Source organism: Mobula birostris, chromosome 14 (genome assembly GCF_030028105.1).
Source record: "Mobula birostris isolate sMobBir1 chromosome 14, sMobBir1.hap1, whole genome shotgun sequence".
NCBI lineage: Eukaryota > Metazoa > Chordata > Chondrichthyes > Myliobatiformes > Myliobatidae > Mobula > Mobula birostris.
In genome coordinates this window covers 18,366,584-18,380,564 of record NC_092383.1, presented here as the reverse complement: position 1 = coordinate 18,380,564, position 13,981 = coordinate 18,366,584, and the positions used below count along the sequence as shown (strand labels likewise).

General features: G+C 44.8%; 1 protein-coding gene across 1 annotated transcript in view; it reads left to right on the top strand.

Moving 5' to 3' along the window:
* Window positions 1–1,037: 1,037 nt before the first annotated feature.
* Window positions 1,038–13,981, top strand: part of igdcc3 (immunoglobulin superfamily, DCC subclass, member 3) — a 186,379-nt gene continuing 173,435 nt past the window's right edge. The window contains exon 1 of the mRNA XM_072278158.1: window positions 1,038–1,242. Coding sequence (XP_072134259.1) covers window positions 1,182–1,242 — 61 coding nt within the window. The 5' untranslated portion in view covers window positions 1,038–1,181. The remainder of the gene's footprint in view (window positions 1,243–13,981) is intronic.

Sequence of the window (13,981 nt, the reverse complement as noted above, 5' to 3'; positions counted from 1 at the left end):
ATTCCTACAAAATATTATATTTTAATAGTGGCTATAGTACTCTTCGCTCGGTTGTTCAATTAACTTGGGGACATAAAAGTTTACATCTCGCCTGGAGGGGAATTCCATAACAAAATAGATAAATACTTTTAAAAATCTGGGAAAAACACATTAAATTGCATTGCTGTAGAAGTTCCTAACTACTTTATTAAGTTCTTTACTCTGTTCAAGGGTGCTTTAAATTGCCCACAGTTGTTTAATTCATTGCACTTTTCAGCCCCTTTACAACTATTATGGCACGTTCCCTATATAAAACATGGATTGCATTATTGTGTGTTAAGCACTTTCTCTGAAAAAGGTAATTACAACTCATCTTTAGAGGTCTTTATCGTGGGACAAGTTATTGGGTGCGATACGTTGTGTACTATGTGGGGGCTCTCTTTCTCGCGCACGCACGCGTAATTATCCAAAAAAGGGTCTTTAAAATTAAAGTTTGAAAATGATATATATGGCACATTGTACAGATCCCACTCCCAACCACCAGAGAAAGAAACAGGTGGATGTTAAATGTTTCTTTCAATTTGTAAACGTATTTTGATGAGGCGGAAACTTTAACGTGCTTTGGAGTAGGGGAAGAAACAGTTATCAGAGCTGAGCTGGTAGCTTTCCTCGCATCGGCATTCGGAGTCTAGGCTGTGACCTAGCCCCTGACCCTGGATGCAAGAGGCTCCTTGTAAAGTTTGCTGTGTTCGTGGTTCCTCTTCTGCCCGGCGAGTGGCTGTGACACGAAAGTGAAGCCCCGTGACCTGTGGATCAGGGCAACCGGGTTAGGAGCCCCGACAGGATGTGTGCAGTGCAGTTCCGCGGCTCCGTGGCCGGAGGCAGCAATAAGGTGGCTGTTACTCCCCCGATCGTGGCCTCCCGAGAGAGTCGCTCTGTGTGTGTGTGTGTGTGTGTGTGTGTGTGTGTGTGTGTGTGTGTGTGTGTGTGTGTGTGTGTGTGTGTGTGTGTGTGTGTGTGTGTGTGTGTGTGTGTGTGTGTGTGTGTGTGTGGAGGGAGCGCGGGGAGATGCTGACAGAGTCTGATAGATGAGCATTGAACACTATGGCGTAAGCACGCCCAGCCTTCGCAGTCTCTGTGTCCGTCCTGCACTATGACTGTCGCTGTGCTCCTGGCTTGAGCAGTGAACTGGGCGAAGTGTGATGGCGTGGAGGGTCTTGCCTGTGCCCTGCTGCTTCCTGGCCTTCCTGCTCATTCTCGGAGGTGAGTACCCAGGTTTTTGCTTCGCCATCACAAACTTGCACGTTCCTCTCTTTGTCTGCGGCTGCGGTTTCTTTTTTTTTTGCCAATTGACCTTGGGGGCAAGTTGGAAGCTGCGGCAAGCCGACCGGCTTCTAACTCGGGGACGGTGCTGCTGTGCGGAGGTATCGCTGGCAAACACAAATAAACCCGGACTGCATTCTCCCTCTCTCGGTAAAACTGATACTTGACAGATGGACGGTGCGACCATCTGCCTGCTTTCTGATTGAGGTTTACTCCCCTCTGCTGTCTTCTCAGCGACTGAGGGGGATGCTTTCTCTGTTTGGGACCACTTTCGCCCCGCGTGCTTCCCGGGTGCAAGACTAGGACTCGCCAAAGGGGCCAAGTGGCCGCAGTTCTCACCCTCACCCCTTCCCAATTCAGAATCCTGATCACGGGTACTCCGCGAGGGCAGGAGTGAGGGACCGAATCCGGGACAGAAAATCGCATCATCTCGGAGCTGCAAAACCTGCCTGAAAGTCTTTGTTTATTCGTTGCCGGTTTGACCCGAGATGGTCCAGTCACGTTGCGTTTCAGGGTATCTGTTATAGGGCAAGGTAGGGGAGAAAGAGTCAAAAATGAGGGAGGGAATAAAGGAGCATCCGTTCGGAATGTGAGCCAAACTTTCTTTTGTTTTCCTCTTCGGAACGGATTTGCAGGATGGGTTATGCAGCGTGTTGGGCGAGGGTGTGTGCGTGTGCGTAAACATGAGAGGGAGCTCGGAGGCAGCTCAGCCGGGAAGCGTGGCCAGCGATCGCTAGCTGGGCATAGGGGCTTTTCTTATGGGGGGCGGATGAGAACCGTCAGGAATACACCCCACACCCTCCTCTGCAAATCGCCAGGTTTCCGAAGGGCCCCCCTTATAAAAGATATATTTTTTTCTGAAATAAATGTGTGGAATAAAATCGCACGTGCGGTAACGCCCCTTCATAAGGATTGGGTTTTGCGAGTTGCTGTGGATAGTTTCAATAAGCAGCAGTCTCAGTATTCTACAGTAAAGTAAGGGGCTGTTCTCTTCATTTTGATCATCTTAAGTTGTTTGTTAAATACCGAACATTTGTTTATAGAACGGTGATGGCGGTAGATGTGCTTGTGTGACCCCTTTCAGGGTTCGCAGTTCCCGGAGGATTTCGGAGCCGGAGTTGGGGAGGTTGTGGGGGGTGGAACTCAGCGCAACTTGAGATTGCTCGGGCACTCGGAGAGGCGGAGAGCTGAGCCTCCGGCCGTCACTGATCGCTTCCTTTGTAAACCAGGATCCCGGCTGCACGCTCTAATGAAAGCGCAGCTGCCACATTGAGCGCACGGTGAAATTTAATTCACTAGGAAACCTCGGAGCCCATGAAACGGCCTGGGGGCAGACAGCAGCTCCCGAGGGAGGTCTGAACACAGCCCAGGTTTAAGAGGGAGGGTAGGACTTGGCTCGGAGTTTTACCGGAGCAAAGCCAGCTCCTGGCCAGTTAAACCTGATGCAGCGAACCTTATAAACCATCACATAGAGAAGTTTCCCACACAATCCACTGCCGAGTGAATGCACCCTAGGTAAGGCGGCAGAGAAATCTACACTGCGGGATCCAGTAAGAAAATACAACTTTTCAATGCACCTCTACGCCCCCACTGTTACTGCTTCCTCTTTCCACGCGCTTTATACACCCCTGTTTGTATAATGAGGTGAGTTGGTTTTGACCCTGAGTTTCCTAGGCGTCTGTATCACCGAAGACTTGCCTTGGTCTAGCTACATGGATGCCCTGGCCTAGGAAGCTCGGCAATGCCTCTACTTCCTGAGAAGGCTAAGGAGATTGGGCAAATGCACCACAGAAACTATCCTTTTGGGATGGATCACGGCTTGAGATGTGAACTGGTGTACCAACGATCTCTAGAAATTGTGGAGTTGTGAACACAGTGCACTCTATTACAACAAAAAACAGCCTCTCCTCTCTTAACTCTCTCTACATTTTGGGTACATCACCGGTAAAGCCCTCCCAACCATTGAGCACATCTACATGAAACACCAACGAAGGAAAGCAGCATCCTTCATCTGAGATCCTTACCACCCAAGCCATGCGTTTTTCTCCCTGCTGCCATCAGGTAGAAGGTACAAGAGACTCAGGACTCGCACCACCAAGTTCAGAAACCATCAGGCTCTTGAACAAACTTCACTCACTTGCCCATCCATTGAGATGTTCCTACAACCAGTGATCTCACTTGATTAAGGACTCTTTATCTTGTTATTTCATGTTCTCATTATTTATTTATATTTGTGTTTGCTCAGCGTGTTGTCTTCTGCACTCCAGTTGATCTGTCATTGATCCTGTTTACAGTTACTATTCTATAGATTTGCTGAGTATGCCCACAGGAAAATGAATCTCAGGCTTGTATGTGGTGTAATATATAGTATGCAATCTGATAATAAAATTTACTTTGAACTTCAAACTTTACTGCCTTGGCAAAGCAGCCGACAAAATCAAGGACCCCTCCCATCACATCCTCATTAAAGACCCTCACCATTTAAGGACCATTTTTGCATTACTAACATTAGAGAGGAAGTCCAGGAGCCTAAAGGCCCACTGCCCCTGTTTTAAGAGCAACGATTTTCCTTCTGACATCAGATTCCTGAATGGTGCATGAAGCCGCCTTATTATTCGTCTTTGCGCCATCTATTTATTTTGTAATGACTAGTAATTTTCATGTGTTGCACTGTACTGCTGCCACAAAACAACAAATTTCACAGCTTATGTCAGAGATAATAAACCTGGTTTTGGTTGCTCTGCCCCCTTCCATCGGACAGAAGCTCCACAGTGCTGTAACAGTTGGCACAATGCTGTTGCAGCTCAGGGTGCACCAGCATTCGAAGTTGAATTCTAGTGCCAGTCCGTAAGGAATCTGCAACGCGTGGGTTTTCTTCCAAGTCCTCTGGTTTCCTCCCACAGTCCAAAGACGTAGCGGGTGGATTAATTGATCAGTGTAAATTGGCCTGTGGTTAGGTTAGGGTTAATTGGGTTTGCCGGGGGTTGTCTGCACGGCGTAGCTCAATGGGCCGGAAAGGCCTACCCCGCGCCGTATCACTAAATGATTGCATAAATAAGATGCAAAAGCTTGAGAGATATCCCACCGGTCTCAAGGACAGCTTCTGCCCAACCACAAACGTGAGAAAGTCTGCAGCGCTGGAAATCCAGAGCAACACACACAAAGTGCAGGAGGACCTCAGCAGGCCAGGCTGCACTGATTAGATATTCAACATTTCAGGCAAAAGACTCTTCTTCAGGACTGAGAAGGAAAGGGGAAGGCGCCAGGATAAAAAGGTGTGTGGGGGGGGGGGGTAGGAGAAGGAGACTAGCTGGAAGGAGACAAGTGGGAAAGGTCAAGGGCTGGAGAAGGAGGTATCTGATAGGAGAGGAAAGTGGATCCTAGGAGGAGGGGACCCAGGGGAAGCTTTTACCCAACTGGTGCAACAGTCCTGAACTGACCTCTTACTTGACAAAAATGAACTCTTTATGTCTCAGTCTACCTCATGGTGGCCCTCACATTTAATTTGTCTCCCTAGACTGCACTTTCTCTGTAAATGTACTATATTCTGGACTCTGTTAGTACTTTCGTTTAATACTACTTCAGTGTACTTATTCATCGAATGATCTGTCTGGATGTCATGCAAGCAGAAGTTTTTCACCATATCTGCATTTGTGACAGTATTAAACCAATTGTTGCCTCCAGAGCCAGCTGTTCCATTGGTATTCTGGCTGGTCTCTGTCGACTTGCTGTCATCAAACACTCTACTGCCGGTGACCTACAGTATCCTGTACCCAGTGCTGTTCTTCTTGTGCTCTGACCCATGCTGGCTTTCGGTTAAGCAACTACATTTCAAATGTATCATTCATGTTTTCCAATACTACTCCTCTGTAAGCTTGAAATTTTTCCCACAACCCTACAGCCCTCTGAGATACAGTGTCTGCATTACTCCTGAGTTCCTGATTTCATCCCCTCCCTACCACTGGCTGGTATGCCTTCAGCTGCCAAGGCCCTGGGACTTGCAATTCACTATTTAAATTCAGTGGTAAAGAGGCACAGATTGTGTGGGCAGCCAAAGACTGTTTCACAGAGCGGGAAAGGGCTCATACAAGGGTGCATAACTTTAAAGTGATGGGAGAAAGTATGGGGGGGATGTCAGAGGTTGTTTTTTCACTCTGAGAGTAGAATGTGCTGCAGGGGTAATGGCAGAGGCAGGTACATTTGGGAGATTAAGGACCCCCATCACCCAGGACATGCCCTCTTCTCATTGCTACCATCAGGGAGGAGGTGCAGGAGCCTGAAGGCACACACTCAGCGATTCAGGAACAGCTTCTTCCCCTCTACCATACTTCACTTTAAAAAAATTGTTTCTATTTTTGCACTATTTTTAATTTAAGTATTTAATACTGTATATGTGATAGTCATAGTCATAACTTTATTAATCCCGGGGGAAATTGGTTTCCGTTACAGTTGCACCATAAATAATAAATAGTAATAGAATAGTAATAGAAAATAGTAATAAATAGTTGAATAGTAATACGTAAATTATGCCAGTAAATTATGAAATAAGTCCAGGACCAGCCTACCGGCTCAGGGTGTCTGACCCTCCAAGGGAGGCACAGGCAGGAATGACTTCCTATGACGCTCTGTGCTGCATCTCGGTGGAATGAGTCTCTGGCTGAATGTACTCCTGTGCCCACCCAGTACATTATGTAGTGGATGGGAGACATTGACCAAGATGGCACGCAACTTGGACAGCATCCTCTTTTCAGACACCACCGTGAGAGAGTCCAGTTCCATCCCCACAACATCACTGGCCTTACGAATGAGTTTCTTGATTCTGTTGGTGTCTGCTACCCTCAGCCTGCTGCCCCAGCACACAACAGCAAACATGATAGCACTGGCCACCACAAACTTGTAGAACATCCTCAGCATCGTCCGGCAGATGTTAAAGGACCTCAGTCTCCTCAGGAAATAGACCCTTCTTGTTGACAGCCTCAGTGTTCTTAGACCAGTCCAGTTTATTGTCAATTCGTATCCCCAGGTATTTGTAATCCTCCACCATGTCCACACTGATCCCCTGGATGGAAACAGGGGTCACCGGTACCTATGTATACACGTAATTGATTTTTTTCTGTATTTATCATGTATTGTACTGCTGCTGCCAAGCTAACAAGTTTCACAACATATGCTGGTGGTATTAAATTTGATTGTGATTCCGATATCAGAGCCTCTTTAATGGGCACGTGAATGATAGGAAAATGTAGGGCTATGGAAGAGGGAAGGGTTAGATTGATCTTAGAGTAAGTTTTAAAAAGTCAGCACAACTTCAGGGGCTGAAGGGCCTGTATTGTGCTGCAGTGTTCTACATTCTAACTTCCTGCTGCTTTAGCACGCTGTCATCCACTTTGAATATTTGCTTAAGTGTACCCCGATGTGGCTTAGCATGGAATGGAAACAGGGGTCACCGGTACCTATGTATACACGTAATTGATTTTTTTCAATTTTTTTTCAGTTTGTTTGGCAATGGTGCTGTGAAGTGCTAAGTCAAAGGAACCGTCAAAATGGAAGTAGTTATAAATAGCCAGGGCATCAAAGGTTATGGTGAGAAGGCGGGGGAGTGGGACTAAATGGGAGAATGGATCAGCTCATGATAAAGTGGCGGAGCAGACTCGATGGGCCAAATGGCCGACTTCTGCTCCTTTGTCTTATGGTCTTATGGTAATCTAATCAACCCAGCTGTAAATTCTAATTTAATTATCCCAGGGAAGCCCGACTAGCATCTGAACCTGAGTAATAAAATAACAATAATAATGACCGATCCGTTATTACCGATAGGACAATCCATAATAGCCATCCAGATATAATAATACAGGGTAAACAGGCAAGAACAACTTAAAAGATGTAGTTATTCCAAATACACTTAACTTACAGAAATCAATAAGTAAAAAACACCAGAAATATGCTGAATTAAAAGAGGAAATTGAAAGACTTTGGAACATGTACAGGGTGTACATTGTCCCAATAGTAATATTTACAACTGGTACCATTCCAAAGACACTATATAATAGCATTAAACAATTAGGGCTTCACAGTAATATCTTTGTAAATTTTCAGAAAGCCACAATACTAAACACCACTAGAATAGTCTGGAAGTTCCTAGCAATTGAGAATTGAGTGTGCTTGGCTACGCCTATTCCTCAAGTTTATCCAGCTTGAGCTGAGAAAAAATGCTGAAAATACTCAATAGGTCAGAAAGAGAAACAATCCAGGCCCAGAATCTCTTCTCACTTGTCAGTTTTGACAAAGCATTCTGGGCCTCAAACATTCTCCGTTTTTTAGTCCACAGATGCTGCCTGACCTGCTGAGTGTTTCTGATATTTTCTGCTTTTACATCAGATTTCTCGCAAATACAGCATTTTGATTTCCAAGCGCAAGAGATTCTGCAGAGGCTGGAAATCCAGAGTAACACACACAAAAGAAGTGCTGGAACAACCCAGCAGGTCAGACACCAACCATGGAGAATGAATAGTTGATGTTTTGGACCGGGACCCTTCATCAGCACTCAATAATGAATGGTCCTACCTGAAACGTTGAGCTGTTTATTGCTCTCCATAGGTGCTGCCTGGCTTGCTGAGTTCCTCCAGCATTTTGTGTGTTACTTTTGATTTACAATTGTCATTGCAAGGTACTTCACCTGTGCAGCTCTAGAATGCTTGCAATAGATACTATATATTGTATCGGTGAATGTCCTTCAAAATTATGTCTTTATATCCAAAGTTTATGAACGCTGCCATATAAGTGCAAGTCTTCAGTATGTCCCATACACGCGGTTGTTAAAGATGAATGTTAGGGATATGGCAGATCAGTCAGTATATGCAGTGTAAGAAGCAGAATGTCTTCCTTCCGAACAGTAACGTTAGAAATAAAGCAAACATCTTTGCCCTCCAAGAGGACCACAACCTTGTCAAGGTTTGGAGGCTTGCATGCCTCAATGAACCGGAGAGCGATGTTGGCTGGAGTCAGGGTTTTATGCTCTTGGTAGGGTCACCCATGCCAAGCAGGTCAAAGGCTAGAGGCCAGACTAAGAGAGGTCGACCGGTCCTCCAGGTTCGGGGGTTCAGTTGGAGGCTAACAACCCTCACTGGTGAAACGGAAACAGAGAATCTTTCTACATCTGTGTGCGATCTATCTGCATGACTGGCAGCAAACTGATAAGGAAGCTACTGACACGATGAAGGAAGCCGTGAACGCTGCCAGAGATGGAGGACCTTCATTGCTGCCCTAAACGCCAGCGGCGTGACGGGTAAAAGAAGAAAACACCTTTGCAGGCAAAGTCGGGAGGGGTGAGAAAACAAAATGGGATTCTGCTCTTAGATGCAAAAAAGCAGTGCAAATGAAAAACTATCATTCACCTTTAATTACCAGAAAGTCATGAAGAGGGCACGGTTCCAGGAAGAGATGCAAGAAACATCATAAAGAATATTAAAATAAAACCAGAAACTAGGGTTAACTTAATGAAGTCAGACAGACACTGACCACACCTGAAATGTTAATTCCTGATTCTCTCTGCACATGCTGGTGTGCTTGCTACGACTTTCCAGTCTTTTCTGTTTGTGGTGCAGATTTGCAACATTTTTCTTAAAGGGTCTTGATATTATGTTGGATGGTATTCTGATAGTGACAATGTCCTGTAGTATTCCCCACATTATGTGTAATTTGTCCCCAAATCATAATTTGAGCACCTTCATAAACCTACTGTTCTTTCCATCGAAAATAATGATCATCCTATTCTACGTTGTTTGCCACGAGGGCTATACCTGTGAATTTAATTCAGGCAGGAAAGAAGATCATCCCAAACTGCATGTTCTTGTGGTTTGGTATCAGCAGAATCCTGTAATTGATATATCATTCTGGATTTTCCTCCCAGGTATCTCTGATTAAAGATGTTTTCGGCAGATTGTAACTTTCACACTATCTGTCATCTTTTGCCTTTGGGCAGAAGGAGGAGGTTGGTGTTCTTGGGTTATAGAAATAGCTGGTAAATCAAAAAAAGAAGGAAGCTGTATTGTATAATGATTACTTCTTACAAGAGCAGTGTTAGAATTTTTGAGCTTAATCTACATCTGTAGCTGGAACTCCAACACTGAACTCATTCCATAACCTATGGAGTCACTTTTAAGGATTCTGCATCTCATGTTCTTGATATTTATTGCTTACTTATATATTATTATTATTACTTCTCATTTTTAGTGTTTGCAGTTTGTTGTCTTTTGCTTGTCTGTATTTGTTACATGTGTTTTCATCAATTCCATTGTGTTTCTTTCTTTTACTTGAATGCCTGCAAGAAAATGAATCTTGGGGTTATTTATGGTGACATATATGTATTTGGTAATAAATTTTCTTTGAACTTCGAACCAATACCCACATGTTGATACTTTCTGTATAAAGGAGAAAGCCCCATCTCCAGATGGTTGTAATAACTAGTTATTTAAATTAAATAAGCACTTTCCTCTATTACTGATAGCACAGGATATTTGCAGAAATGCCTTGCTGACATCCAGCACACATATGCTCCCTGTCTGAATGCCCTGCTCTCCCCCCACACCCTGCCTACCCACCGTCCCCAACTCACAGACACACTCTCATCCTGCACCAGTCACTTTTAATTTTTTATTGCTGCTGCTTCACATATTTATACGATTGTTTGTTTTATTATACAGTAATAGTGCCAGGAACATTATAGTACTGTTTTATATAAAATGCACCTCACACTTTATGTCAACCTGTCAATCTCCAGGCCATGTCACTCAGGGACTTTTACTAACATTATTTTGTGACTGGACCGTAACTATTTGTGCTGTGTGTGACTGTATGTTCTGCGTTTTGTACCTTGGCCTCGGGAACAGTGTTTCGTTTAGCTGTATACCTATGGTTGAATGAAAATAAACTTGAACTTGAAATAAGATTGTCATACTTCAGAGAAGCCAGAAGAAATATGAAAATATAATTTGAAAAAGGATCAGTTCACTTACGCAGAGCGTGGCTGTGTTGTGCTGATGTGTTATTGGTTTGTGAATCATGCAGAACTCATGCTATTGTGTTGGATAACGTGCCCATCTGTAGATTCCCCATCCGTAAAATGGGGGTGTGGATTTTGTACTTGCTATGGCTGAGTAATAATGCACGGGTACAGTGTTTAGGGGTTTCAGTCAAGTCATCCTTTAATAGGAAGGAGCACCTGAGAGAAAAACCAGTCTTCAAAGTTCAAAGTAAATGTACGACACCATATACAACCCTGAGATTCATGTTCTTGCGTGCATACTCGATAATTCCAAGAAACATAATGAAAGTTCGCACCCATTAAAAGAGAGCCAAACAACCAGTGTGCAAAAGATGACATACTATGCAAATATGAAATAGAAATATTAAGTAAGTAAGGAATAAATATCAAGAGCATGACATGAAGAGTCCTTGAAAGTGAGCCCATAGGTTGTGGGAACAGTTCAGTGAGGGGGCGAGTGAAGTCCCTGCTGGTTCAAGAGCCTGGTGGTTGAGGGGTAATGTCCTGAACCTGGAGGCGTGAGCCCTGAGGATTCTGTACCTCCTGCAGTAAGAAGGGTGCATGACCTGGGTGGTGGTGGCAACGTGCAGTAAAGCTCGAACTAACCATACTAAAGAGATGATAAATCTCGCTCTTGAAGGGCCTGAAAAACATCTGTTCAAAACATAATGAACTGAATAGGACTTGAAAGGGATCCGCACTATTGAAATGCAGCCAAAAGAACACCACGATGCACATCAACACCCTCTTGAGCCCCCTTACGATGTCTCGTTCTGCATTTTGGAATGGGGCGAAAAGACTTTTATTGTAGATATGAAGGACCAACCTGAATGTATTTCTATAGGTCACTTTAAAATGGCCTCTCAAGACCCGGGAAGGTTCCACTACCATACCCCCTGCATTACAACATGACATGACCAGCGCACCCCTGGACGAACCAGAGGCACCTGTTTGTTACTCCAACCAAGGCCAGGTAGATCTTACAAGCTCCAGACAGAGTCACAATGTCAGTTTTGGTGAATTCAGGGTGAGCCTCTGTAGGGTAATGTAATGGGTGACAGATGACACATATCATTCATAAGAGAAACTGTTCTACATAATTCACAAGCACTGTCATTGAGTTGTGTTCACTTAAAAAGACAGTGTTTGATGTAAGACGTTCGCACAAGGCACTGTTTTTGGTTTGTTCATAATGGAAGTAAAGGACTGCGGCTTTTTTTAAGCTCGTAAAGCAACTCTCGCATGCTTTATTCACAAAAATCCTGCATTGGTTTGTGCATTCATGTCACTGTCCAATGACTATCAGGCAAAGGACCGCACTTGTGGTGTGAAGAATCTTAGAGTGGTGCTAATGCTACTCTGCACATTCTGATACTTGTTTGACACAGCAGTGAATAATTAGCACCAGTGAACTAAAACACAGAATTAGCTGGTTATTGGGGGTCACGTTCAATTAGCTTAAATAATGTTGTGCGTTCTAACATTTCAAAAACCTTGCGTCACAGACACTGTAAATCTTATCTAGACCAAATTTTATTGCCACCGGCAAGAATAAAACAATGTGGGCACTGTTCTCAAATGATGGTTATTTTGCTGTACAGTGTGATTTAAGGCTAAGGCGCAAGGGTGCAGAGCCACAGATGTACTTCTGGCATTGCTTTCATATTGAATGCTACTCAGTGCTTTGAATTAATACCCAGAGAAAGTTTGCGCAGGCAATAATTGGACCACAGCAAAAACCAAACTTTTTGTTCCAATTATCATAATCCAAATAGCCTCCTATATCACCGAAAGCGGAGGTGGAACCATTTGCTTAAAGAACAGGACGCTGGAGATTTTGCAAGCAGGGTGTCAAAAGTGAAGGCTTCACCACGGTAAATGAAGTGGGAATGTCAAACCTGGCCTGCAGCAGGAAGGACGTAGCAGGAGGTAAAATAAAAGTACATTGACTTTCGTTTCATAGCACTGAAAACTCAAACATACGAAGAAAGCTTCTCCTACAGAGGAGAGAGAAAGAGGCATATCAGTGGATGGAAACATCTGCTGCAAGTTCTCTCGCCTTGGTAATTAGAAAGTTTGGCCGTCACCATCACTTAGCTGGTACTGGAATATTGATTTCCTTTCCAGGGCAAAAGTCTGGCCAGTCTGCTTAAAAATTGCACTAAAGAAACGAGCTTGTGTTGGGAAAATTGTTCAGTATTAATCCAAAGATTAAACCAATGATTGGTGAGTCCTGGGGTCAGTATAGTTTGGGGGGAAAAGCCAAAGGTCACAATCCAGAGGTCAGCGAGTCCAGAAGTAGAAGCCCAAAGCCCCTGGGTCATCTTATGCGGAGGTCACAGGCCTCAATGTCTGTGAGAATGGGCCAGGGACTGGATGTTGGACGCTCAATGTCTGAGAGCCTGGGGTCAAGGACTGGAGGCCTGGAGGTGGCCTGTCCTGGGCTTGCAGGCATGTCTACGTGTGTGAGTGAGTGGGTGGGAAAGGATCTTGCTTTGCTGATGTTCTTCTGAACATTGTGGGCATGCTATGTTGGTGCTGGAATGTGTGGTATCTCCAATGAGAGAAAATCTGCAGATGCTGGAAATCCGAGCAACACTTCACTTGTGAGTCTATTGGGATCATATGCTGTTTTCACTGCTCCCAGTGTGGCCTCCAGTATATCAGTGAGACTCGACGTAGATTGGGAGACCGCTTTGCACCATCCGCCAGGAGAAGCAGGATCTCCCAGTGGCCACTCATTTTAATTCCAGTTCCCGTTCCCATCCCGATATGTCCATCCATGGCCTCCTGCACTGTTGGGTTAAGGCCACACTTAGGGTGGAGGAACAACACCTTATCTTCCGTTTGGGTAGCCCCCAACTTGATGCTATGAACATAAATTTCTCGAACTTTCAGTAATACCCCCCCCTTCTGCATTTCCTATCCCCTTTTCCTCCTCTCATGTTATCTCCCAGCCCACCCATCACCTCCATCTGGTGCTCCACCATACCCCACCCCCTATTATTCTTTCTCCCGTGGCCTTCTGACTCTCTCACCAATCAACTTCCCAGCTCGTTGCTTCATCCCCCCCACCTCCAAATTTCACCAATCACCTGGCGTTTCTCTCTCCCCTACCACCACCTTTCAAAACTACTCCTCAGCTTTTTTTCTCCAGTCCTGCCAAAGGGTTTTGGCCCAAAATGTCAACTGTGCTTTTTTTCCATAGATGCTGCCAGGACTGCTGAGTTCCTCCAGCATTTTGCGTGTGCTGTATGGTATCACCCGTGGGCTGCCCCCCCCCGCACGTTCTTAGGCCGTGTTGGTTGTTATCGCAAACGTCCATGTGATAATTGACTCTGAATCTGAACCTGGATCATTGTTGCTCCTTGTAACTTCCGACTAAAGTTCAAAATTGACAATCCTTAGTTTAGACCACGCAGAGCCAATACAAGTAAGACAGGTAGGTGACCGGGGGGAGGGCGGTCATGGTAGGGTAGAGGTTAACATAAGAAATAAGAGCAGGAGTAGGCCACCTGGCCTGTAAAACCTGTTCTGGCATTCAGTAGATTATGGCTGATCTGACTATGGACTCATCTCCACCTACCTGTCTTTTCCCCCGAACCCTTAATTCTTTTATAATGCTATTACAGCTCG